The 24,645-nt window shown below is 33.7% G+C and overlaps 1 protein-coding gene across 2 annotated transcripts in view; it reads right to left on the bottom strand.

The window, feature by feature from the left end:
• The window catches only part of EEA1 (early endosome antigen 1), a 127,748-nt gene that overhangs the window by 70,797 nt on the left and 32,306 nt on the right, over window positions 1-24,645 (bottom strand). For both annotated transcript variants that reach the window (XM_021687326.1, XM_044915358.1), the window contains exons 3-10: window positions 14,768-14,892; window positions 13,921-13,975; window positions 13,762-13,827; window positions 11,091-11,130; window positions 10,058-10,171; window positions 9,257-9,378; window positions 8,149-8,304; window positions 316-432 (exon numbers count right to left, since the gene is read on the bottom strand). In XM_021687326.1, coding sequence (XP_021543001.1) covers window positions 316-432; window positions 8,149-8,304; window positions 9,257-9,378; window positions 10,058-10,171; window positions 11,091-11,130; window positions 13,762-13,827; window positions 13,921-13,975; window positions 14,768-14,892 — 795 coding nt within the window. The remainder of the gene's footprint in view (window positions 1-315; window positions 433-8,148; window positions 8,305-9,256; window positions 9,379-10,057; window positions 10,172-11,090; window positions 11,131-13,761; window positions 13,828-13,920; window positions 13,976-14,767; window positions 14,893-24,645) is intronic.

Genomic DNA, 24,645 nt, shown 5'->3' with positions numbered 1-24,645 from the left:
ACACTCACACATCTGGTGTCAGAAGTAAAAGTGTGGTAGGGTATTAGGAGTGGAGGAGACACACAGGAGTGATTTTCCTTTACAGAAGGTGGCGGTGAATGGGGAGTTGTTCAAAAAATGTAGAGTTTTAGTTCTGCAAGATGAAAAGAGTTCTGGAGATTGGTTTCATAACAATGTGACTGTTCTTAACACTTAAAAACCAGAATAAGTCATGCTATACTCATGCCAATATATATATACATATAACATACACAAGATTAAAATTTAAGATAAATAAAATCAATTCACCACTAGATGTAGCTCTTAAATTCTTACCTGATTTTTTTGTGTTAATTCATTAAGTGAACTTTTAAGTTTTTGTAGTTCCTGCACATATACAGCAACTTCCTGGGGGCCTTTTGCAAGCTCACTCCTTAGCTGGCTTATTGTGGCCTTAAAAAAAAAAAAGAAAAAAAATTAGAGAAAACTAAAATAGAAAAGGAAATGGGAGCATCCAAAGGTTTTAAAGTTTCATAGATTTTTGTCAGTTGTTGTTAAATTAAAATAAAACTTAGAAGTTTCAACTTAGTTCTTTTTCCTATACCCCTACTGCCACCTCACGTTTGAAAATTAATTTTTTTTTAATTTATCCAAAATGTACAACTTCATTTATTTAATAATACATGAAATGAAGAGCTGGCATCCTACTTTATGTGTCTGAGTAAGCATCAAACTGTAAACTTGAATTAACTGGCTTTTTGAAACTCTGTACTTTAATCCTTCTGAATTTAAAGAAGATAATGCAACCTATTGCCTACATTTTCCCCCAATTTCTATAGGACAGCCTTTCCTTTTACTTTAAAAACATGTTAAATAAATGCAAACATACAATACAGAATCACCTTGGAGAGGTGGTAAATCATCTTTTTGACTATATGGTAAAGTCTTTGTCCAAAGAAGTTATATAGAGTTTTATTAGATATAGTTTCATTAAGCTGGGCCACTCTGTAATCAGGTATAATAGCTGGACATGAATTTGCTTTAATGCATTTTAATATTTTTTAATGAAATTAAGACAATGGATTGATCATTTAAAACTAAGAGAAAAGTAAGCAAAGATCTTGGAAATAGAAACTTCCTACACATGAGAGCTTCAACAACTAGGGAGAGAGAGACTAAGTACTGCTTTTTTTAAGTATGGTTTCCTGCAAGTGATATTAACAAAATAACTTTGTATTTCTAATATTGCTTACTGGCTTCACTTTTTACATTCCCAAAGTTACAATCATTTTCATTGTCTACATTCTTTATTAGTAAATAAACTTCATATGAAAAAGACATAAGTTTTTAAAATTTTTTCCTAATAAACACATCAGCAGTTGTCTTTTTCCAACGTTACAAATAATTACTTTCATTTTCAAGGGAGAAACGAAGGCTATCGATTTATTTTGACAATAATGCCAAGAGATCTTCTGCTACTCTTCTTTTGGAAACCCTTCCAGTATGTGTGGCACTATTTGTTTTTTAAAAAGAATTCTCATTGGTGGTATATATATCTTCATCCATTACAGTGCTTTGGTTTAAAGTTTTGGAAACCATCTTGTAAAGGAGGTTAAGTAATTAAACTGAATGATCAAACACTTGGGCTTATATTATTTTAATAATCATAAGTTAATGAAACTAGTGTTTTGAGTGTTTCCCAAACTGGCTTAAAGTCAGTTAAAAGAGGTTTCAAAAGTGTTTTTATGAATAGCACCATGTCTGAGATACCTTCCTGGCCTGACCTTTTAGGGACAACATTCATGTAAATAAACCAATTCTAATACAATGAAAGGCAATCTGTCATTCTGCTTTACAGTTACAGCTTATACAATTACAGCTTATACAGCATGTTCCAATAATAACTGATATCTATATAACATATATATATATATATGTAATATAGCTACTGTATACTTAAGAGAAGGAAATGTTTGGGGTTTTTTTTGTTTTTGTTTTTAAGTAGGCTCCACACCCAGCATAAAACCCAATGTGGGGCTTTAACTTATGACCCTGAGATCAAGACCTGAGCCAAGATCAAGAGTCAGACACTTAACTGAGCCACCTAGGTGCCCCGAAGAAAGAAATGTTTAAATATTTGTTATTTTTAACTATATTCAAGTTAAAGGTATATCCTAATAACTTCTTTCTTAAACTAATCATATAACCTTTTAATTGATATTGGGAGTTTACTTCAAACTGCTATTTCTAACAACTTTGAATCTCAGATCATTTTCTGTTAGTAACATTATGGACGTAAACAGAAATATTAGGAACAGTTTGGCTATTTTAAATTACTATGTATCAAAGGATTTAGCAGAGTAACACAGAATAAACAGAAATAACAGTATATATTAATATGCAAATTATGAGTATATTTCATTAAAATACCATGATTCTGCATTTAAGTTTATAAGATATAGTAAGCCAAGGGTAACATCTATCTAGTATCTATCTTGCTGATTAACTCCAAAATGTAGAAAAAAACAAGCAAAATGTAAAGCAAATATATTCAAAAATATCTTGTTATACTGTATAGTTTTTAGATACATTCATATAAATGATTCTGTAATTTTAATACCTAAAGAACTAGACATTAGGTTTATCATTTATCCTTTGTACACTAAATATGTACTTTTTTTAACTAGAATTTTTTAAAAGCAAGCATTTGAAATTTTTTATTTTACTCAAGTGTGGAAAAAGGAAAGATGTGGGAAGAATTTATACCAAAAGGTATATTTTAGTCATGGGGAAGGGGTGGTGGGGAGTGAATTACAGAAAACATTCACTTTCTCTGTTGTACTTTATGAATCATTTTAACTTTTACAACGATCATGGATTACGTTTGCATAGGGGAAAAAATAAAAATTTTAAAAAGTCAAAATTGGCAAGGAAATAAATACATTCCCTGTTCAAATATGATTATGGATGAAATTCAAACAAAGATGCCTCTCCACATTGACTTTCCTCCTTGTTTAACAGGCCAGACTCATCTGTGCCTTGAGGCTTTAATAGTTGCACTCCCTCTTCCTGGGAATGACTGCTCCCAATTCTTCACCCTGATTCTTGCTTACTTCTCACACATATCCTCCTTGAGAAGACCTTCCCTGATCATTCTATCTAAAATTGTCCTACATTATTGCCAGCTCCACTACACCAATGCCCATACATATACCCTGCTTTATTTTTTCTTTTTGTTTCCACCCAGTTGCCCCATCCCCCCCTACCACCCTCCCCTTCAGCAACCCTCAGTTTGTTTCCTATGTTTAAGAGTCTCTTATGGCTTGTCTCCCTCTCTGATTTCATCTTGTTTTATTTTTCCCTCCTTTCCCCCATGATCCTCTGTTTTGTTTCTTAAATTCCACATATGAGTGAGATCACATGGTAATTGTCTTTCTCTGACTTATTTCGCTTAGCATAATGCCCTCTAGTTCCATCCATGTCATTGCAAATGGCAAGATTTCATTCTTTTTGATGGCTGAGTAGTATTCCATACATACCACATCTTAAACGATCTGTTGATGGACATCTGGGCTCTTTCCATAGCTGGCTATTGTAGATATTGCTACTATAAACACTGGGTTGCAGGTGCCCCTTCGGATCATTACATTTGTATCTATGGGGTAAATACCTAGTAGTGCAACTGCTGGGTTGTAGGGTAGCTCTATTTTCAACTTTTTGAGGAACCTCCATACTGTTTTCCAGAGTGGCTGCACCAGCTTGCATTCCCACCAACAGTGTAGGAGGGTTCCCCTTTCTCTGCATCTCTGCATCCTTGCCAACATCTGTCATTTCCTGACTTGTTAATTTTCCTGCTTTATTTTTCTTTATAGCACTTAGCATTAACTGACTTTCTATCATGATTTGGTTTACTTATATATTGTCTGGCTTCCACAAAGAAATATAAGCTTTATGAGAGCAGGCACTCTGTCTTACTCACTGTTGTATTCCCTACACCTAAAATAGTTGCTGGCACTAGACATTCAAAAAATACTCACTAAAGAAATGAGTGATTCGTCTCCAAGGAGTTAATAGATTTTTGTTCCCAATATCAGACCCAATAAAAGAGTCTGCATTTCCTCGAAGCCATGTTATTGAATTCAACATTGGATTTTTACTAAAAATCTTAAATTAAAAAATAATTAAGATATTTTAAGCAACATCCTGCTAATACTTAAGAATTATAATTATTGTTCTAATACTGTATTACTATTAGTAAATAATCATTTAAAGATGGTCGAAAATTTGCTTGATTAAAAAAATGAGAGTATCTTTGAAGTTCTGAGATTGCCTTAAAACACAAAACTGCCATATGACAATAGAAGGTGCTATGTATTACTAATATTAAAAGCCTTCCAAAAAAACACATTACCTCAAGTTTAAGCATCTCCATTAGAAAGCAGAAAAAAATAATAATAAAATGATGGATGAAAGGTGGAAGACTGACAAAAGCACACAATGAACATACAATACAAATGTCCAAACATATTACTAAAGCTAATCTCTGATATTTGCATACTTTTTAAGTACTCTCTTTAATAACTATGCATAAGTATAATCATTTTTATTCCATCTTTATAAATATTTTACTTTTAAAATGAGTTTAAAATGAGTTTATTTGGAATACAAATAAGATTCTTAAAAGATCATTTCCATTAAAGACCACGCCAAATATAAGTTGATTATAGCTTTGATATTTTCAATAATGTAAATTTTTTTAAATAATACTTTTTTAACCCTTAAATCCTCAATTTCTGATCCATAACATAGCTATTTATATAAAGCATTTTCAAATGCTTTAGAATGAGTTATTTTTCTAAAATATCTAGACCAAAAAAAAAACTGTCAATGAATTCATAAGGTATATGTAAATGAAAGTAATGGAACATAAGAACATACTTAATAATATACGTTAGATTATATGTCTTCAGCCTCAATTAGAAATACCAAATAAATCATTACATTTTTAGCTCCTTTAATTCCTTTTAATGTATTTTGTCTTAGATACCAATATTTAGGTTCAGTAAAGTAGTAATATATAAAATAAATTTTTTCATTAAGTGTTACAATCCACCAACAAATTTGAGAATAAGTAGGATTGAAATTTAATAAATTAGTAAAATATATGTCATATTTAAAAAGTAAGCAGAAGCTAAAAACAAATGGAGTTACAAACAAATAAATGCAATGGAATATCTAGACATTAATTTTTAATATGAAAATGGTATGAAGCACAATTCAAAAGTATTTTAAGTTGTACTCAATATAAATATTACAACATACAATATGGCAAAATATAAAAAGTAATAACAGTAAGTATTAGGTCAAGATTAATAGCACAAATTTACTTATACGGCAATCATCAGACCACCCAAAATGAGAGAGAAAATGACAGGGAAAGACTGCAGGCTTTGGAGACCTGAGTTCTAGTACTAGCTTCCGTACATGAGGTGCGTAAACTTAAGTTATTTACCTTCACTAAGCCTCAGATTCCTTCAATATAAAACAAACATATTACTTCATTTACAGGTTAAAAGAAACAAATGAGACCATGTATTTAAAGTACCTGGTATATTATCCAAAACCTAGTGGTGCTCAAAAAGTTAAGAGTTTGTTTCCAATAATAATATTACTCTGACTCTTATGCTACCATTTCCTGAAGTTGGAAATTACACTTCAGTATAATGTGAGGTCTTAATCATTATAAGCCTATTAGTTAACTAAATAGAAAGTAAATACTATCCTTGTTTTACTAAAAATATGATGAAATGTTAAGTCGCTATTCAGCAAGAATAAAGCTATTTTAAAACTTATTTCAAAACATTTAAAAAAGAAAAATTTTATGAAAATGTGAAAGAAGACATGAAGAATGGATTTCTATGCCATTTTTCTTTTCCAGAAACATCTTTCCGAGAGAAAAAAAAAAATCATTGTTTCCCACAATCACCCTTGTTGACAGAAGGAAAGTACAGGAAGACACTAAGTCCTTTTCTCCCAAATCTTATATAACTCTAGTTATACTTCAAGTGACCTCCTCATAACATATAAAGATAATTTAATCTACATGAATAAAAATGCAAATTTACAAAAATCCTCCATATTAAAGTAATTATCAAATAAAATATTACTCAGAAATATTTTCCCACATGTACTTTTCCCAAAATGCAAGTAAATATATAAATTTCTTCTCCCTGTTCAAATTCTACCTGTTTAACAAGTAAACATATAACTCCATAATTCTCAGCTGGAAAATGTCAGAGAGGATTGCACTTTAAAATAGATATATCAAAAAAGTGCCATAATTGTGATTCAATTTTAGTCATCCTATTACATTTGTTTGGAAATTTCAAATAACATTAAAGGAATTTTTTTAATCAAAAGAGAATATAATTTTTTAAAAATTAGAGAAATACTAGTGGGCAGGCAGATTTAATCAAAGTAATTCTTACTGAAGCACAGAAATAAATGACTCAATTCACCCAAATTCAAGTATTTCTGCTTTCACATTATCTGAATGGGATTCCTCCTCATGAGACTTCTTTGATTCAGCATCTCCTTGATTACATATTAGAAGCTTTTATTTTTTTTTTTTTAAAGATTTTATTTATTTATTTGACAGACAGAGACACAGCGAGAGAGGGAACACAAGCAGGGGGAGTGGGAGAGGGAGAAGCAGGCTTCCCGCGGAGCAGGGAGCCCGATGCGGGGCTTGATCCCAGGACCCTGGGATCATGACCTGAGCCGAAGGCAGACGCTTAATGGCTGAGCCACCCAGGCGCCCCATATTAGAAGCTTTTAACTGGTTTCAATAAGTTCATGAACTCCCTGAAATTGTTTTAAAAACTGTGGAGTTATAGGTCACTAGGCTACAAAGATCACTTTTAGGAAATCTGCACCTGAAGTTCTTAAGTTTTAAAGTCTGAAGTACTAAGCATCATAAAGCTTCACATGCCTATGCATATTATAACCATAAACTTTCCTCCCACTGATAAAATTTAGGAGGAAGAAAGAGAAAGGATGACATGGTTATCTATAATATTTATACTCCATAGCTCATTATGTTACTAGTTATGAATAGAGTGCCTTTTAGATCACTAGCTTTAAAACTCCAAGAAAGAAATGCAAACTGAAATGTCACTATAACTCAACTTTTTAAACTGAAAATACAAAAAAACAGAGGTCCACATCACATAAGGGTGCTTAAGAACTACAAATACTTAATGGAATCTTAACAGATAAAAAGATATCCTCTATAGTACAGTAAAAGGGAAAAAGGCTAGCATTTTTTAAGCAAATATATTTATTGCATATCCTAGAGCTTGTCATATACTGACATATTATATATCTCAAAGATTTACAGGCCAACGTCAAGTCATGTGACAAATGGTAGAAGGAACTGAAAATGTTTATTCTGGAAGAGAAAGAACTCAGTAAATATGAACTGTCTTCAAATATCTCATGTGGAAAAAAGGAACAATTTATTCCGTGTAATTCCTAAGGAGAACTGGAACCTGTACATGTAAATTACAGGAAAACAAATGTCAACAGAATGACTGACTTATAAATAAACATGCACCCCCTATACCACCTAGTAAGAGTTGGGGATCACTTATCAGATGCTATAAAGGGGAGTCCTGGATGGAGTGTTAGACTAGTTGACTTTTAAGATTTCTTTCAACAACATAATTCAATAATTGATAAGTGAGAAACAAGCCTACTAGAAAATAAGTTTTTCCTAAATATTTTTTCTGAACAACATTGGTAATACAATTGTAAAAAACGAAATCATACTTCCTTTACCCCTACCAAACCGAGAAAACTCAATTACCACTTATTGACTAGCTTGGATCAAATTTAACTTTAAGTATCATCTCCCTGCAATATATATCATTTATTAAATAAAACAGTACTCTTATACAAACATTCTTCTCTAAATGTCCAGCTTCGTAAAGCGAAGTTAAATATTGTCTCTCAAATTAGACTGACTATATACAAATACCATTCAGAGCAAATGAGAGTCAAATACTGTTTTGATAGATCACTCAGAAAAATCTCACAGGTTGGCTTTAATCATAGTATACAATAAACAAGTTAACAACAATCACATTTAGGCATACTGAACTTATTTACCTCTGAGTTAGCATATTCTGCCTGTAACTTTTTGCACTCATCTTTGAGTTTTTCAGATTCTTTCTCACGTTCCAAGGTCATGTTATCCATTAGTGTTTGAACTTGCACCAGTTCTTTCTTTAGCACAGCAACATCTTCTATACCAGGTCTCTGAAGCTGTAGAGCACATTTTCATTAAAAGTTACAGTGAAAAACTAAAAGAATACACATTTTTATATGGTTTTACTACAAAGAAATCAAAATGAAAATAATCTTTGATATCAATTATTGGACTGCAAACATTGACCACTGGTATCTTCCCCCCAACAAGCCTCTCCTCTTCCTTATATGTCCTATTTAATAGTATTACCACTCAAGGCACAAAATAGCAAATTCACAATTATCCTTGGCGCTTTATTTGCTTTCCTTTCCTTCACAAACTACACCCAATGGTCATAACAATCACTTGATAAATGTCATATTTTGAAGCATAAATTTTCTATCCTAGGAAACTGGTAATAAAAGTAAAGGAGCAGATGTAAGCATAATTAGGGTTTGTTGCAGGCTGGATATGGTTGATTTTATTGATATATTTATTGAGTGCTAAATAAAGGACAGAAAGGAGTCAAGGACAGATTCAAGGTTGTTATACCTTAGGAGACTGTTGAAGATATATAATACCAATAACAGAAACACAGCTGAGGAGGAAATATGATGACCTGATGTTACACTTGAATTTGAAATGAAAGCCAGAAATGCAATCAGAACTATCCTAAAAGTAGGTGGATTTATAAAACCATAGTACAGGGAAAGGTGAGGATCAGAGATGCAGATATGAAAAGCAAAAAGACAGATAATATTAAGATAGAAACAACAAAAATGTTAAACAAAAGATAAATATTAAGATAGAAACACAAAAATATTAAGGTAATAAATTTTGCATCCTAGATTCCATTTCTATGTAAAAAAAATTCTATTAGTGTATGTGTAGAAGATAGAACTATAGGAAATTTTTATTTCCTCCATTTTAGGCAAGCTATACTTTCAAAATTTTTTCATCAGAGTATATATTTCATTTTTAATTTAGAAAATTATAAAAGTACATTCCAATAAATGGTTTCTAAATTACCAGTTCAGTCTTCAGATCTTGAATTATAGTTGTTTCTTTGTTTAATTCTTCTGTCAGATGTGTTACTTTTTGTTCAGCAGCTTCTCGAAGACTCCTTTCTTCATCATATTTTGACTTTATATCTAATTGAAGATAGTTATATAAATATTAGTTTTATGACATTAACTCTAGGAAAGGACATTTTTATAAATTCCTATATATTACACAGCTTTATAGATTCCTATATGTTACACAATGCATATCTACATATCATTCATTCAAATTCATTCCTTAGATAATCATAAATAAATACAATACACTTTAACTTTTGATTACATGAAATGATGAACTTAAAATAATCAAATGTTTTTGTCTACATAAATTCCATACAGCATAGCACTACTAATTAGCATGTTAATGTACACTTAATCATATATTCTACCTAAAAGCATGTAATTTTTAAAAAAAGTAATTGACAGCATAACCAAATGTTAAATCTATACTATACTATACTATATTGTAACTTTTTCAAAATGTTGTTATTCCATAAGCATACCCCCCAAAAAATTCATCTTCTCTAAATTTCAAGAATTCTACAGAGAAAATCAGTCCTTTGAAAGGCGGTAAGAGGACAAACAAAATAATTTATACAGCAACTCTATTATTATTAAATTCCAGTAATCACCACCATAGTCTATAACAAATGTCTTATCACACTAAAATACAATACACTAAAATACAGTCAATGCCTTATTTCTAGGATATATAATGGCAAAAAGGTAACAAGACATACACTAGCTAAAAAAATCTGATTCAATTCACCTGCAATTTCAGTGGCAAGTTGGGCTGCTTTCTGTTCAAATAAGTCTTTCATTTGCTTAATATTAAAATTTTCTGTTTGGGCCTCTTCTAATTGTTGTTCCAAAGACTGTAGTTCTATAAAAAAGTATCACAGTTATTCAAATACATAATTAATGCTAATTATATTTCCTAAATTGTTATTACTTATATCCTAATCATTATAGTAAAGACAATCAACATGAAAAAAAGACAATCAACATGAGTCTACCAACCAGTTACAAATAGAGTATGCCAACATTTCAAGAATTAAGCATATCTAATTCATTTAAGCCACAAGTCATAATTTATAAGCACATAAAACAAATGAAAGGAATATTTAGCATCATGCCCAAATAATCCATAAATATTTGTTTCAAGATTATTTTGATGTCACATTTCAGTTATTTTCCTATAACCATCAACTAACCAAAAAGGAATATATTCTGCCTCTCTAAATAAAATGTATTATAATGAGAAATGAAGTTAGAAATGGTTTAAAATCAAGGTCTTATATAAAATAATCAATTAAAATACGCAGTCAACTCCTAATACTTTATTCTCATAAAAAGATTTCAGAGGGAAAGTAAATAGAACGGCTAACCTCAAAATATAATCTTGATTATTCATTGAGCATTCCTCCAGTTAAGGTCAATTACAAAGATGTTAGTTTCATCATTTTATTCCAAGAGTTAGAAAGAGTACATCACTCTTTAAAATAGGTTTAACTTTTCATTAAACTGTATTCATGTAATATTCCAGAAGCTTATTTATAACTACAGAATATAATGAACTATGAAAACACTAAGATTTTTTGTTGACTGATTAAATTATGAAGTTCACAGGTAATACTCTAAACCTAAAATATGACTATTATCATCACTGTTTTAGAGCCAGAAAGTATAACCACAACACAAATTTATGTAGCAGACATCAGAGAAAAGGTAAAAAGTAAAAAAGAAGAATGAGCAAGGAGAAAAAGAAAAATGAAAAAATAATCTGCTTTAAGTAAAGTTACCTGCTGATGAGTCAGCCACCAATCCATCAGGTTTAGACTCCTCAGTGAAAACAAGACATAAACAAACACATTAAAAGGAAAAGACAATTCTATTACCATTGCCAAAGTGAAAAAAAGTTCAAAAAGCCACATTTTATGAGGGAAGTAGCAAGATTTTGATAAAATTTTGGCCTGTTCACAATCTTCCAGATCTCTAAATTACCCTTAGGCAGACTGGCATAATGATCTAACTGCCGTTATTGGTTCTAAGAATTTTTTTATGTTAATATAAAGTTATTACGGGTCTTAGATAGCATCTTAAATTCCATAAATTCCGTAAATATATATATTTTTTTAATGTGGGCTCCACTCTGGGCTTGAACTCACGACCCTGAGATCAAGACCTGAGCTGAGATCAAGAGTTGGATGCTTAACCAACTGAGCCACCCGGACACACCAGTAAAGATTTAAAAATAACATAAATCATTATAATTATAAACATAGATTCTAAAGCCAATACTTGAGTCAGCAGATAAAATTCATAATCTTCTAGAGGCGCCTAGATGGCCCAGTCAGTTAAGCGTCGGACTCTTGGTTTTGGCTCAGCTCATGATCTCAGGGTCCCATGTCAGGCTCCTTGCTCAGCAGGGAGTCAGCTCAAGATTTTCCCTCTGCCCCTCCTCCCAACTCCTGCTCACTCTCTCTTTCTCTCTCTCTCTCTAAAATAAATAAATAAATCTTCAAAAAAGTAAAAAAGATTCAATCCTATAACATATAAAAATTTGCATAAGTTAAAATATGCCATGGAGCTATCATTACTAAAAAGTTTGGCATTAAAAGCACAAATTTTTAATTCAGGATTATAAATCATCTTCTTAAAAAGCAGAAATAAAGAATATATTCCATAAGGTTTAAAAAAGGCTTAAAAAAATACCCTAAAATTGTTAAATACAATAGTTAATTTATTATGTGCATTAGGAATAAAACACTATACTGCCTAGTCGTTTTCACATTCTAAAAAACTATACATATCTGAAAGAGTTTAATAAGACATCTCATAGTATATCTGATTTATTTTCCTATACATTAGATTTAGACATACTGGTTGCTAAGAATCATCAATATTTTAAATACATTTTCCCCAAAAGTAAATTTCCTACAGCAAGGCAATTTCACCTTGCACTGTGGAGAAATTATTTAATTTATTAAATGTGAAACAGTCATCTCAAATGTAGGAAACAGTTTCCTCTATTTTCAGGTACAAAAAATAATATAGCACATGTTTCATGAATTGTTAATGGCATGTATGTAAAACATGAGTAAATGAACTGTAAATATTGTAGATTACTAAAAATTTCTTTCTTACCTCAAATTCAGAAGCTGAGTAGGAATAAGACTGATATCTTACTATCCATTTATTTGGGGTTTTTTCTAGTCCAAATGACAATTTTTGGTGAAAAAACAAAAAGGCAAAAAGGGGTCACCTGGGTGGCTCAGTCAGTTAAGCGGCTGCCCGGCTCAGGTCACAATGTCAGAGTCCTGAGGATCAAGACCCGCATCAGGCTCCCTACCCAGTGGGAAGTCTGCTTCTCCCTCTTCCCTTTGCTGCTCCCCCTGCTTGTGCTCTCTCTCTCTTAATAAAATCTTTAAAAAAAAAAAAAAAAGACTGAGAGTCACAATGTACTAATATGCAAAGGGATCACTAATTACTTTATAAAAATATTAGAACTATTGTTGAAGGATATCAACTTTATTCTTACAAATGAAAACTATTTGGTAAAATTCATTCACAAAAGCCAATATTATCTTATTTTTTTTAAGATTTTATTTATTTATTTGAGAGAGAGAAAGAGAGATCACAAGTAGGAGGAAGAGTTTGAGGGAGAAGAAGATTCCCCTTGGGCAGGGAGCCTGATGCGGGACTTGAACCCAGGACCCTGGGATCATGACCCAAGCCCAAAGCTGACACTTAACCGGCTGAGCCACCCAGGCGCCCCAAAAGTCAGTATAATTTTAATATAGAAATCATAATTGGTTAAGACATTTATTTAGAAAATACATTGAACTATGTATCAACAGAATCTCACTCCAAAGTAACCACTTTTCATACCAATGCTTTTGGGTTTTTTTTCTATGTATTATTTTTATATAAAGCTGTGTATGTGCGTGTACACATGTACATAAATATTTTTATTCTGTTTTTTAAAACCTAATATTGGCTTAAAAAAATACCCTAAAATTGTTAAATACAACCATTCCCCCACATTTTCACACTCTGCATTAATGTAAACAAAAAAGTTAATAATAGTTCTTTCCCTACTAGTAGACAATTTAGTGATTTCCTGTTTGTCACAACACAAATGGTCTCAAGAGTTTCACTACTATCTGAACCTATAGTTTTTAACAATTTAGGTATATTGTCAGAAAATTAGAATAATGCAGCCTGGTATAAAAAAACAATCCACAGGTAACTGATTCTTAATGGAGCATCTTTAAGAAATTACATATTAGCTTCCCAATTATTTATTTGCATTCATTAGAATTACAAAGGATATACACTATAGGCGATTAAATACAGATAAACAAATTAGAAGAAGTTATTTATTTCAGGCCACTTACTTACAAAATGCTTATTTTCAACAATGAAAATAAACAACTAATACACACACTTCAAGAATTTAAAAGCATTTACTTGCTGCTGCAGCCCTTGAAATTTTTCTAATTCTTTCTTTAATTCTTCTGAGTACCATTTTTCTTCCTAAGGAAAAAAAATTTTTTTATTTAGTAAATTTCAAAAGATTTATTACCTGAAACATTGAAAATAAACAAATATAATCATTTTTATTGTTACCTTAAGTGAAGCCTGAAGGTCTTGGACCTCTTGTCTAAGTAGTGTTATATCATCTCTAAACATAAATTGGGGAAAAAAGAAATTAATAGTTAATGTCCTCTAACAACCTGGTCTCAATAAATCATGGCTAGTGACTGTATATTAATATTCTAGTTTTCTCAATTAAAAAAAACGCTTTAGAATTTTACATATAAAATTTTATGTATAACCCTTAGAAAAATAATTATATTCTGAAAGCTCACTGTTTATAAATGGAAAAACGCCTTATCACAGAAATGATATAATCAAGTGCCTGAGCCAGAAACAAAGTATCTCACATTAATTTATCAGTAATAAGGATCAATAGCTTCCTACTGCAGTTAGCATAAAATCTGAACTCATTAACAAGGATTATACAATCTGTACAGTATAGTCCCTGCCTTAACACTCTCCTCCTCATGCACCCAGCTCAGGCAACACTGGCTTCTTTCTTTTTTTTTTAAAGATTTTATTGATTTATTTGACAGAGAGAGACAACAACGAGAGAGGGAACACAAGCAGGGGGAGAGGGAGAGGGAGAAGCAGGCTTCCCACAGAGCAGGGAGCCAGACGTGGGGCTCGATCCCAGGACCCTGGGATCATGACCTGAGCCGAAGGCAGACGCTTAATGACTGAGCCACCCAGGCACCCCAACACTGGCTTCTTTCTGTCCCTTGAGTCCTGTCAAACCTTCTCACATTCTACTCTCCTTACCTAAGAGTCAGTCCGACAAAGAATGGTGAGCACACTACTCAAAGCCCTAACACAGGAAAGAGATAATATCACATGCATTCATAACAGTATATACTTCAGAGTGATTGTACTGTACCGCTTCAGAGCAAGAGCCTCTCCTCCATGACCTGAGTCATTACCAGCATCATGAACTACCTCATAGTGTTTGAAAAGTTCATCAGCAGATCCAAGGGATTTCATACACTGGGGACATATGAAACCCTATAGAAAGAGGCAGAAAAAGGTTACAAAATTGTGTTTAATACTGTAAGACAGCAATTTGTACATTATGAAATACAGTCAAATGTTACACCAATGGTGCCATTAGTAGACCATAATTTATGACGTTAAGCCCAAATTCTGGTATTGTGTAAAGGTACATCACCATCTATTCTGGTTGAAGTTTACAAAATATAAAGAAAGCCCTTACAACCATCTTTTAGGCTGAATAAATGTATGGCTAGAGTACAGAATTCTAATTTGAGAAGTTAGTTCTGATCTAGAAAACTACTTGAGAAGATCCTCCATCATACCCTCTCTCTCTTTCTAGATATCCCCCTTAGTAAAATAATATCTATCCCAATCTATTTCATAGGAATGATAACAAAAAAATTAAAAACATAAAGTATTACGATCAGTGAGGAAAAAGGTAATATAGTAAATAACTTGTAATCACCACGGAATATCTACAATGATTAAGAAGTATTGTAGTCAGTAAATTCCTTGCTAACTTAATCTGATTAATACTGTAACAGCCTAAAGTTAATAGTCTCATAAAATACTAAATACTTATAAATAATCTTAGAATTATATGGCTATGGCATAGAGGTCCTGCATGAATATTCCCTCAATGGCCTGCCTAGTCACTCTGATGCCTGGACACCTCTCACTCTGTACAACTCTACTGACATTTTCAACTACTCCAACTTACCTATGTCCCTGAACACACCATGGTATCCACATTTCTGGGCCTTTGCATATACTGCTTTTTCCCTCCAGCACAATCTTAGTAGCTTGTCAAGTTTCTACATTCACTATAATACACAATACACTGAAGCTTTTCATCCATGTTTCCCTAATGGCTAGTGTAGTATTTTTGAACATATTCTATATTTTCTATATTGATTATTTATTTAATAAAATATGACTAAAATAAAATAAAATAACAACCGGCTGGCTCAAACATTAGAGCATGCGACTCTTGAACTCAGGGTCATGAGTTCAAGCCCCACATTGGGTATGGAGCCTACTTTAAAAATAAATAAATAATAAAAATATGAGTGAACCCGACAGGGCAGAATTTGGCAAAAAAAAAAACGGAAGCGGGGTGCCTGGGTGGCTCATTAGGTTAAGCGTCTGCCTTCGGCTCAGGTCATGATCCCAGAATCTTGGGATCAAGTCCCACAGCAGGCTCCCTGAGTCAGCTTCTCCCTCTCCCTTTGCCCCTCATCCCTGCTCGTTCTCTCTCCCTCTCTCTCTCAAATAAATAAAAATCTTTATTGGGGCACCTGAGTGGCTGAGTCATTAAGCATCTGCCTTCAGCTCAGGTCATGATCCCAGGGTCCTGGGATTGAGCCCCGCATCAGGTTCCTCGGCAGGAAGCCCGCTTTTCCCTCTCCCACTCCCCCTGCTTGTGTTCCCTCTCTCGCTGTCTCTCTCTGTCAAATAAATAAATAAAAAATCTTAAAAAAAATAAAAAATAAAAATCTTTATTAAAAAAAAAAACAGAAGAGCTTTAACAGCTTGCAGATTATAAAACTTTCCAAGGGATAGCCTGAGTGAAGTAATAAATACTCTTAAAAAGTAAAAACTAAAAAATAAATAAAAACTCCTCCTTCGCTGGGTGCTACCCAAACAGCATATCATCACTTCTCATTTATGTACATTGTGTGGCAAAATCAAGGCTCGTTGAGTACTGGGTATACTGATATGTAGATAAACATTACCAGACAATGGTATAATACAAGTAGATATAAAGAACTACAGGAACACATGAAAAGAGGAATCTAACTCTGCCTGTGGCAGGAGTTAATGCTTTACAAAAAATACACAGATATACTCATATATATTATGTATATGTGTATCTACACTAGACATTGGGCATTGGAATTAGGTACTAAAGAATGAGTAGCAGTTACTTATCAGAAATAAAGGCATTCTAACAAAGGTATGGAAAGAGGTTTGAAACACAGTCATGCTGCATTTGGGAAACAGAGGTGTGTCCTGATCACAGAGCCAGAGTGAAGGGCAGGGGCACAGGTAAATGAATTCAATGATCTCCTATGAAACTCCTGAAATGAACCAAGATAGTAGTACTAATGATGTACCTTGGGACATCTGAATGATGCCATTAGGCTGCAGAGATACTTGATGCTCAGCACGTCTTTTAAATGAATAAATGTTCCCAGCCTATGTGCTAATCTAGTTGATGTTATGCTCTTTCTTCAAAACCATCTAGGGCGCCTGGGTGGCTCAGTTGGTTGAGCGACTGCCTTCGGCTCAGGTCATGATCCTGGAGTCCTGGGATCGAGTCCCGCATCGGGCTCCCTGCTCGGCAGGGAGTCTGCTTCGTCCTCTGACCCTATCCCCTCTCATGTGCTCTCTGTCTCTCTCATTCTCTCTGTCTCAAATAAATAAATAAAATCTTAAAAAAAAAAAACCATCTATTATCTACCATCATGTTTCATAATGGCTCCACATTATGCTTAATTTGGCATTCTTATAACTTCTACCCAGTAACTGTAATAATTAACGTGCCTTTAGTGCAATAGTACATCAACCCCTATACTATTTAGCCTGTCATTTCTCTTTTGCGTCTCAGCTTCTACTAGTAACTAGAAGGCAAATTATAGAATGTTCCTCAGAGAATCCACATACCAATTACACTATTTAATCTTTACAACTTTGGCTTATCGACTACTATCTCTACTTCCAGATTTTGGCTCTAGATACCTAAGGATTCAAGAAAGCTAATGATCACATTAAGGTATGCCATACCTTCTTAAAGCTTCTAAATACTACCAGGTTAATACTCTAGAAAGAGCTGATTCATCCCTAAAGAGAAATTTTTTAAAAATTCAGTAATATATATTTAATTATAGAAATACTTCACCTAAGTGAATTCTCCATATGATTCACCTAAGTGAATTTCCCATGCTTAAATAACACTTTAATTTTGGGACATTTCTGATAAAAATAAATCTTTCTAAAATACATATACTTTCTCATCTTCTTAAATAGATGATATTAAACTATCATTTGATGTCTCATAGGCATAAGTATTCATCACTGAATGGGTGAGTTCTACTCTACTAATTCTAGCCTCTTTAATTTCTGTACCCACATTTTTAGTTTTTTCCTACACCCTGTTTTGACTTTCCACAGTCATTTCTTAAAACTATTCATGTGCTATATCTAATAATGCTAGCCTGATATATATGGGAAGGATAAAGAAAAAAGTTTATTAAAACCACATCACCCATTTAAAACGATAGTAACATAAGCTCAGAGTGAATATATGAGGAATGCCTCATGAATAGAGTACATGGACCTTGTAATACCAATTCTGGATAGTAAGAGACTGGTTTCTCTATTTTTTCTCAACAAAGTAAACTAGACCAATAACTTCCAAAAAATGCTGATGGTAAACAATAAAACACTAAAAACAGCCAGCTACATTTATTTCCCTTAATCATTCCAAATTTCTCACCAACTTCCAAACACATACACACACACACACACACACAAACACAAACACACAGTGTACTTAAGATTAAAAACAGTAAGTCCAAATGACACTACAGACAAAGGGCTGATATCCAAGATCTATAAAGAACTTCTCAAACTCAACACCCAAAAAACAAATAATCAAGTCAAAAAATGGGCAGAAGACATGAACAGACACTTCTGAAAAGGAGACATACAAATGGCTAATTGACACATGAAAAAATGTTCATCATTAGCCATCAGGGAAATTCAAATCAAAACCACACTGAGATACCACCTTACACCAGTTAGAATGGCAAAAATTGACAAGGCAAGAAACAACAAATGTTGGACAGGTTGTGGAGAAAGGGGAACCCTCTTACAGCCACTTTGGAAAACAGTGTGGAGTTTCCTCAAAAAATTAAAAATAGAGCTACCCTATGACCCAGCAATTGCACTACTAGGTATTTACCCCAAAGACACAGATGTAGTGAAAAGAAGGGCCATAAGCACCCCGATGTTCATAGCAGCAATGTCTGCAATAGCCAAACTGTGGAAAGAGCCAAGATGCCCTTCAACAGAAGAATGGATTAAAGAAGATGTGGTCCATATATACAATGGAATATTACTCAGCCATCAGAAAGGATGAATACACTTTTACTTCAACATGAATGGGACTGGAGGAGATCATGCTATGTGAAATAAGTCAAACAGAGAAAGTCAATTATCATATCGTTTCACTTATTTGTGGAACATAAGGAAGAGCCTGGAGGACATTAGGAGAAGGAAGGGAAAAATGAAGGGGGAGAAGTCGGAGGGGGAGACGAGCCATGAGAGACTATAGACTCTGAGAAACAAACTGAGGGTTTTAGAGGGGAGGGGGGTGGGGGGCTGGGTTAGCCCAGTGATGGGTATTAAGGAGGGCATGTATTGCATGGAGCACTGGGTGTTAAACGAAAACAATGAATCATGGAACACCACATCAAAAACTAATGATGTACTGTATGGTGACTAACATAACATAATAAAATAAAATAAAATTTAAAAATAAATAAATAAAAACAGTAAGTCTCTTACTCTTAGATTTCAGTTATTTCTAATCCTTTCTCAGATACACTGCAGCTAAGAATTTACCTTAACTTGATACTTATGGTATACCTGTTATACCAAGTGTTCTTTCAATTAAAAAGAACGTTCTTATTTAAGTGACAAGTAGGTGATATTGGGTCTTTTCATTTGGGTTAACCCATAAAGAAGAAAAGTTCACACAGATGTTCTGAAAGGAAGACAACTGGTAAAATGTTAAGGAGAGCTCTAAGAATCTTTTATACCTTTCTTGCTCGCACCAGTCAGCTAGTTTAACTGGTGTCCTCCTATAATGCACCCATTTTCCCCATCACCCTAGAAAATGTCTGGTTTAACTGTTTCCCAGTGAAGTTTTTCTGGGGTTCCCCTCAACTTAAATCACCACTGCACCCTTTTTGCAAATAGTATTTATCACAGAAATTTCCTGGGATAGAGATCGTATCTTATTTACCTTTTTATCTCCTTTACTTACCAAAATACATGGTGCATAAGAAATACTCTATTAATATGCTAAATAAGTGAATGTTTGGTGAAATCCTTTTCTTATATATATAATTGCCAGACAGAAAAACAAACATCTTTTTTTTTTTTCTTTCTGGGTATAAAAAGTTTCCTTCTTTTGTAGGATTTGCAAAACAATGGGGGGGAAAGACATGTTTCTTTTTGTTTTTAGAATATTGCAGTAATTTTCAAGAAAACAGATATATCCAGATCATCTAAGAAACTTTTCCCAGCCTGCAAATGGGCAATAGATCCCCTCACCGGCTTCCACCCTTAGCCTTAGATATACACCACTCCAACACACAACAGAAACATTTGGGTGATCCACTAGTAATGATGAGTATGTGCCATTCTGTCACCTTCCTCAAGTCCAGGGTGTCAAAACAGACTGAAACAATGGTAGATCCAGGTTCTAATGCCCTATATATTCTCAAATAAAGAGAGTAACAATTAATATGCAAAGTCCTCTTTCTATATAAGAGTAAAGCATTTTAACCTAAAGCATTTTAAAACATTCATTAGCATTAACTAAACAATAAAGATATAACTTACAGATGTTGTAATCAAATATCATTCACTTTATATTTCAAATTTCATAGCAAAATTTATACAAAAATATTAACTTAAACTTTTATATTTGTTTACAGATTCACAAAAAGACAGCTGCAGAGGGTAAAAGCAACCAACCCCACTTCCCAAGAGCCTGTTTTTCTTATTGAACCTTCTTTTAAGCATGCGTAATTAAAGCAATCCATATTCCCTTTGTAGCATAAAAAGTTAAGCAACACCGAGGAAAGGAAAAACAAAGCTATTTTGAGCAACCCATAACCAAGCTGCTAAAGCAAAATATACAGGACCCACAGAAACACTGGAGTCATTAAGAAGTTCATGTCCTCTTGTTTCATTTTCAGCATGCACTTGCTGGTAATGCTCTGACAAATCAATAGCAGTTATACATCTTTTCATACATAATGGACAGATGAAACCCTGTGAAATAACAACTTTTAGGAGGATATACATAAAAAGTTATTTATAAATCAAAATAAAGACAACACAATGGGAAAATAATTAATATATCTCTTTTTAGTATATGTAAGGGAAATTTCATGTAGTAACTATATACAAAAGGGAAAGATCTATCCAAAGACTAAAAGTAGCTTCCATCCTTATGCTGGAAATTCCTATTGGTTCAATTTTATTATAGTTACCAGTTGCTTTAGTTGGAATATTACTCTTTTTGTTTAGGACACTTTGTCCTTATTTATCTGAGAGCCATTACTGGCAAGTTAGCTTTTATTTTAGATGAAGAAATGACTGACAGTTACAACAAATAGTTTTATGTGACTTAATATTCTCAACAAAAAAAGTTCTTATAATGAAAGCAATTTTTAATCTTCACCATATTCCACTAGCCTAAGATCCCATTTTTGCCCACACCCATAATTCCCAATAGGGGACACTTCCTTCTAAATTCATGAACCAAATAAAACCATTTTAAATCAATCTCCCTAATTTCCTATACCTAACAATATCTATATTTTAAAATGTGGGCTGTCACACTGATCTATGGTTTAAAGTAAATAAAATGAAAACTGTAGTGAAGGACAATAGGTTATAAACGCCTTGAGTTTTTGTGTCAAAAACAGATGTGGATTTGAGATTCAACCAGTGCTGACTATATGACCTTAAGGAAATCGCTTTACTTCGCTAAATGTTGATTTCCTCATCTATGAAATGGGGCTAATGTTAGCACCTACTCCTCTAGAGTTATTGTGCAGTGCATAAGAGGCTTAGTGTAGTGCCTGTAAGTGTTCGGCAAATATTCTGTCATTAGAGATATGGTTAGAGAGGAAAGAAAATGAAGCCAGGAAAGGCTGAAAGACTAGAAGAAAAGACAGGAATTAAAAAACTGAAATATTCAGCAAGGCCAAAGAACTAGTAAGAATATGAGAAAGTTTTTGAGAGGATAGGTAGTGTGGTAAGGAATGGGAACATTTGGTTTTAACATCTCAAGTCAAACTATTTTGCCCAATAATAAGGTGGAAGGTACTGCCATGAACTTGAAAAGCTAGAAAAGAATTAATAAAGATCACTGGCATTGCAAACATTAAGAACTGGGAGGCTAGATGTTCCTTGAGTCCACTCATGTCACTTAGGATAACAGCAAAGGAGACAATGACCATAAAGAAAGTCCCAAAGTGGGAGGCAAGGCAGAGTAGCAGTTAAGAGCTAGGCTTGGGCTTGAATCCTAGATTCACACCACTCTTAGTAGCTTATAGGACCTTCAGTTTCCTCATCTGTGAAATGGGGTAACAGTAACACCTTCACAAGGCGGGGCGGGGGGGTCCTCCTGAGAATTAAGTGAGATAATAGATGCAAAGTGTTTATTATAGAATCTGATACAAATAAAACATTCAATACATGTTAGTTATCATTAATACCATTATTCCTTTTGTTAACAACCTTTAAAGGAGATTACCCAGGGGATGAAAGTGAGGAACATAAATTCTTTTTGTTTTACTGATGAAAGAATTATGTTCAGGCAACCACAGTCCAAAGTGCTGGAACTACATAATTACAGAATAATAATTACTTAAAAGAATGCATTATTGCATTTTTTTTACCATGATAGCTTTATGCTGCCTCTCACTTTTCTGGTTTCTTCACTGTAAGCTTCCCCATATAATCATTTAATCATTCATTCAAAAAGTATGTACTGAGTGTGATTACTGTGTTCCAGCCATTATGCTATGGTGCTAAGATCACAATGGTAAAATAAGGCAAAATCCCATCCTCAGGAAGCTTACAGGCTTCTTGAAAAAGTTATGAAAGAAAATAATTACATTTTAGACCACTAATCAGAAAATCCTATTAGAACTTCGAACTATATTTAGAACCCTAAGACCTCACTGTTACCACTCTGATCCAAGCCACTCCCACACTGCACATGGATCACTGCAATAGCCTTCCAACAGTCTCTCTGCTACTAGCCTTACCCCACTAACAGTTTATTTTCCATACAGCAAGAATGTATCCTATAAAAATGTAAATAAATTTTGTCACTTCCTTAGTCAAAACTTTCCAAGGGCTTCCCATCTCACCAGGAGTAAAAAACCCAAGTCTGCACAAAGGCCTATAAGGCAGGCCTATAAGGCCCTGCATGAGGTAGGCCTGATTACCTCACAGATCCAATCTCTCCTCACTCACTGCACTGGAGCCACACTAGCCTCCCTGCTGCTTTTTCACTCACTAGGAAGGCTCCCACCTCAGAGACTTTCTACTTGTTCCACATTAATAGAAGACAGTTGTTCCAGAAACCCACATGATTCATTTCCTCACTTCCTTCAGTTCTTCCTGAGCTATTCCCTTCTCAAAGAGGTCTTCCCTGACAATCCTATTTGAAATTGCAACCACCCAGAACACTTTCTATGCTTCTTCCCTACTTTATTTTTCTCAATAACACCAACTGTTTCCCTCTGTCCATTTTTAGACATTTTGGGTTTTTTGCCTATTTCCATCTACTAGAATATAAGCTCTACCATGACAAAAATTTTTGACTATTTTACTGACTGCCATATCTCCAGCAAACAGAACAGTGTCTGACAACAATACATATTGGATAAATTAATGAGTCTCAGAATAATAATCATTACCAAAAGGATAGAAAATATAATTCCCCAGAAGCACATGGAAGAAAATTCTATTCCACATGTGAGTCAAGTAAAGTTTACTGAAAAAGTAATTATCTGTAATGAGACCTAAAGGATAATCTGATGTTAACCAGGCAAAAAAGTAAAAGAGCAGGTAAGACATGGGGATCAGCATACAGAAGTCCAGAGATAAGAACAAACTTGGTACACCCTAAAAGCAGGAGTTCTGTATGCCTGGATCAAAGAGCATAAAAAAATACAACACACATATACTATGGTCAATTGATTTATCACAAAAGGGAAAATTTAATTCAATGGGGAAAGGTAACATTTTCAACAAATGGTACTGAAACAACCATATACAGAACTGGTTTCCATAACCATATGAAAAAAAATGAACCTCAACCACTATCTCATACCATACACAATATTTTAAAATAAATCATAGACTTAAATATATATACACTAAAATGATTTTTTTTTAACATCAGAGGTAAGCATAGTAGAAAGTCTTTGCAATCTTGGGGTAGGCAAAAAACATTGTAGAAGGACCCAAAAAGCACTAACCATAAGAGAAAAGGCTGACAAACTGGACTTTAACAAAATTAAAAACTTCTCTTTGAAAGACACCATTAACAAAATGAAAAGCAAGCCACAGACTGAGAAAAAATATACATATCACATATATCTGATTGTGGTGTAAAATCAAAAATTAAGGCCCAATATTACACACCGCTTTGTCAACTGGTGATGGGAGAACTTCAGATGGCCTAACTGCAAGTTCCCTTCCCACTCTGCTCCCACAGACAGCATCCTCTACTCAAACAACCCTCCTCCTGGAGCGCCTGACTGGGTCGGTCCATAGAGCACACGACTCTTGATCTCAGGGTTGTGAGTTCCAGCCCCAAGTCAGATGTAGAGATTAGTTAAAAAATAAAATCTTGGGGCGCCTGAGTGGCTCAGTCGTTAAGCATCTGCCTTCGGCTCAGGTCATGATCCCAGGGTCCTGGGATTGAGCCCCGCATTGGGCTTC

Source organism: Neomonachus schauinslandi, chromosome 5 (genome assembly GCF_002201575.2).
Source record: "Neomonachus schauinslandi chromosome 5, ASM220157v2, whole genome shotgun sequence".
NCBI classification, from domain to species: Eukaryota; Metazoa; Chordata; class Mammalia; order Carnivora; family Phocidae; genus Neomonachus; species Neomonachus schauinslandi.
Note: the sequence above shows the minus strand (reverse complement) of the source record. Positions and strands in the feature narration are given on the sequence as shown.